Source organism: Aplysia californica, unplaced genomic scaffold (genome assembly GCF_000002075.1).
Source record: "Aplysia californica isolate F4 #8 unplaced genomic scaffold, AplCal3.0 scaffold01490, whole genome shotgun sequence".
Taxonomy (NCBI): Eukaryota; Metazoa; Mollusca; class Gastropoda; order Aplysiida; family Aplysiidae; genus Aplysia; species Aplysia californica.
Window position 1 is genome coordinate 61,095 of NW_004798760.1, and position 2,159 is coordinate 63,253.

General features: G+C 38.1%; 1 protein-coding gene across 1 annotated transcript in view; it reads left to right on the plus strand.

The window, feature by feature from the left end:
- Positions 1-2,072, plus strand: part of LOC101863642 — a gene marked incomplete at its 5' end in the record, with an annotated part of 10,377 nt that extends 8,305 nt beyond the window's left edge. Inside the window, 1 exon segment of the mRNA XM_005112917.3 lies at positions 59-2,072. Coding sequence (XP_005112974.1) covers positions 59-228 — 170 coding nt within the window. The 3' untranslated portion in view covers positions 229-2,072.
- Between the last annotated feature and the right edge of the window lie 87 nt (positions 2,073-2,159).

The window sequence follows — 2,159 nt, forward strand, 5'->3', positions numbered from 1 at the left end:
TCCTCTCCCACCAACCCCCTCCCCTCACCCACCAACCCCCTCCCATCCTCTATTCCAGTTTTTTTCATCCTTCTCGGCGTGATCATCTGGGGTGCTGCTATCCATGACGACATCAGCAAGGCTTTTGACATTGGCTACTCCTTCATTCTCAGCATTGTCGGTGGCGTGTTGGTAGTTGTGGGAGGACTGATGGTCTTCATCGGAGGCCGGGGCAGCGTGTCTTCCTAATTCAGTCGACGAAATCGGAAACTAACACTATAGATCGAAAAAATGTTGGGGCGCAAATCGATAAAGTGTCCTCATTTGTAGTTACATTTTTATACTTAACTATGCGTTTTAATATCTGGCCCCTCAGTGCACACTATCAATAAAGAGGAGCGGAAATCCGTTTTGTGCAGAAAACATGGCATTAGACACACACACTAAAAGCATATAATTTCCAAAAGAGAGAAAGGCATAGATCTTCGGGATTTTTTGGTGCTTGAAAAGATGAGATAGAAGTAGCCTGCAGTTGCAATTTGTATTAAAAAAACAACTAAATTAAGCCTAGCTAAACACAAAAAAGCCAGCTACTTCAGTACACATATTACCGCGCGTTCATATGACCTTAGCAGTTGCGAGCGCCGTAAAACCCTATACTACATACATACACATATTACCGTGATGAAAAGGGGTTTTAAGCGACAATTCCTGCCACTTCACGGTTTTTATTAACGAGCCTAAGCTGACAAATAGTAAAATATACTTCGCAATCTGTTGGCTGATTCTCTTAATTGGAAGTGCGCTGCCGAAGTTATATTTTTGAGAATTCCAAATGTTTGAAAAAGTTAAGGCCAACCTCAAAGAGCGTATTATAACAAAATATCATACATTGCGCTGTCCTGGTTTGATATGCTTCCACACCGTTTTCACGTTAGTTTTGATTGTCTTATGTTTTGTTTGTACTATGCTACTAATGTATGCGTATTTGTAATGAATGTTCTCTTTTGAGCTATTTCAGTTGGTTGTGTCGTTTGTTCATTTTTGGGGGTGTTTTTTCGCTGTTAGTTGTGTGGCCTATCAGCCTCCTCATAGCCCTTCACTCCATGTGATGGCTCTTAGGGATGAGTATTGTATTGGGTCCATCCATTCACCCTGAAGCAGCTCTTTCTCAACCCTTTGCAGGATTTAATAAGATAAGATAAGATAATACTTTATTATCCAAGAGGGAAATGTTTCTTGGCTGTACATGACCGCAAAAACAAATGCAGTTATACATAAAAGTTAAATTAGATATAACTCGCATTAAAATTCAATATAAAAAGATATTAGAGTTATGTTTTATATGTACAGACACGTCAAAGTACTTCTTTTGGAATACGTACAGTGCCTTGTGTGTAGAAAAAAATGTGGCTAACTTAATTGCAAACAATGAAAGACAACACAGAGAGTAAGAAGGAGCCAAGGAGTTAGCAGAAGAAATGCTGCAGAGAGAGCCAGGAGCTCAGATGAGGGGGCAAAGGAGGTGAGGAGGTGGGGGCAGAAAAAGGAGACGAAAGCAGACGACAGAAAATTGCTAGAGAGCCAGAAAAGAGGTGAAAGGAGATAATTTTAGAGAAGAAAATGTTTCCGTCGCTACCCGGATTCAAACCCGGGACCTTTGAATGAGAGGTGAACACCTTAACCTTTAGGCCACGAGAGCCACTACATGAAAGGTGAATGAGTAACGAAACACACAGACAGACGAGCAAATAAAAGTACGGGCTGACAGAAAAGAGTGCAAAGGAGGAGCAAGCATTCACATTGAAAAACGAAACCACCCATAAGCTTAATCTACAATCCTTGATATAATTATCATAATCATACATTATTATGCATATTATGTGCGAGTGAGTACACTTTTATGTTATGATATATTTTACTTCTTGCTGTTCCAGAAGTTTTTCTTTAATTGCATTTAACCGTTTCATAGCTTGTTTTTTTCTATATTCTGTTCCTGCCCTAAGATTATATTTTACTTTGTTCCCAGAATGCTTATTTCATTCATTGCTATGTATATTTTACAAATAAAATATCTATTACTGCTTTATAAATTTCCATCTTTCTTGAATATGTGATAATGGTAGTGATAATAGTAATATTAAATTATTATTATTATTATTATTATTATTATTATTATT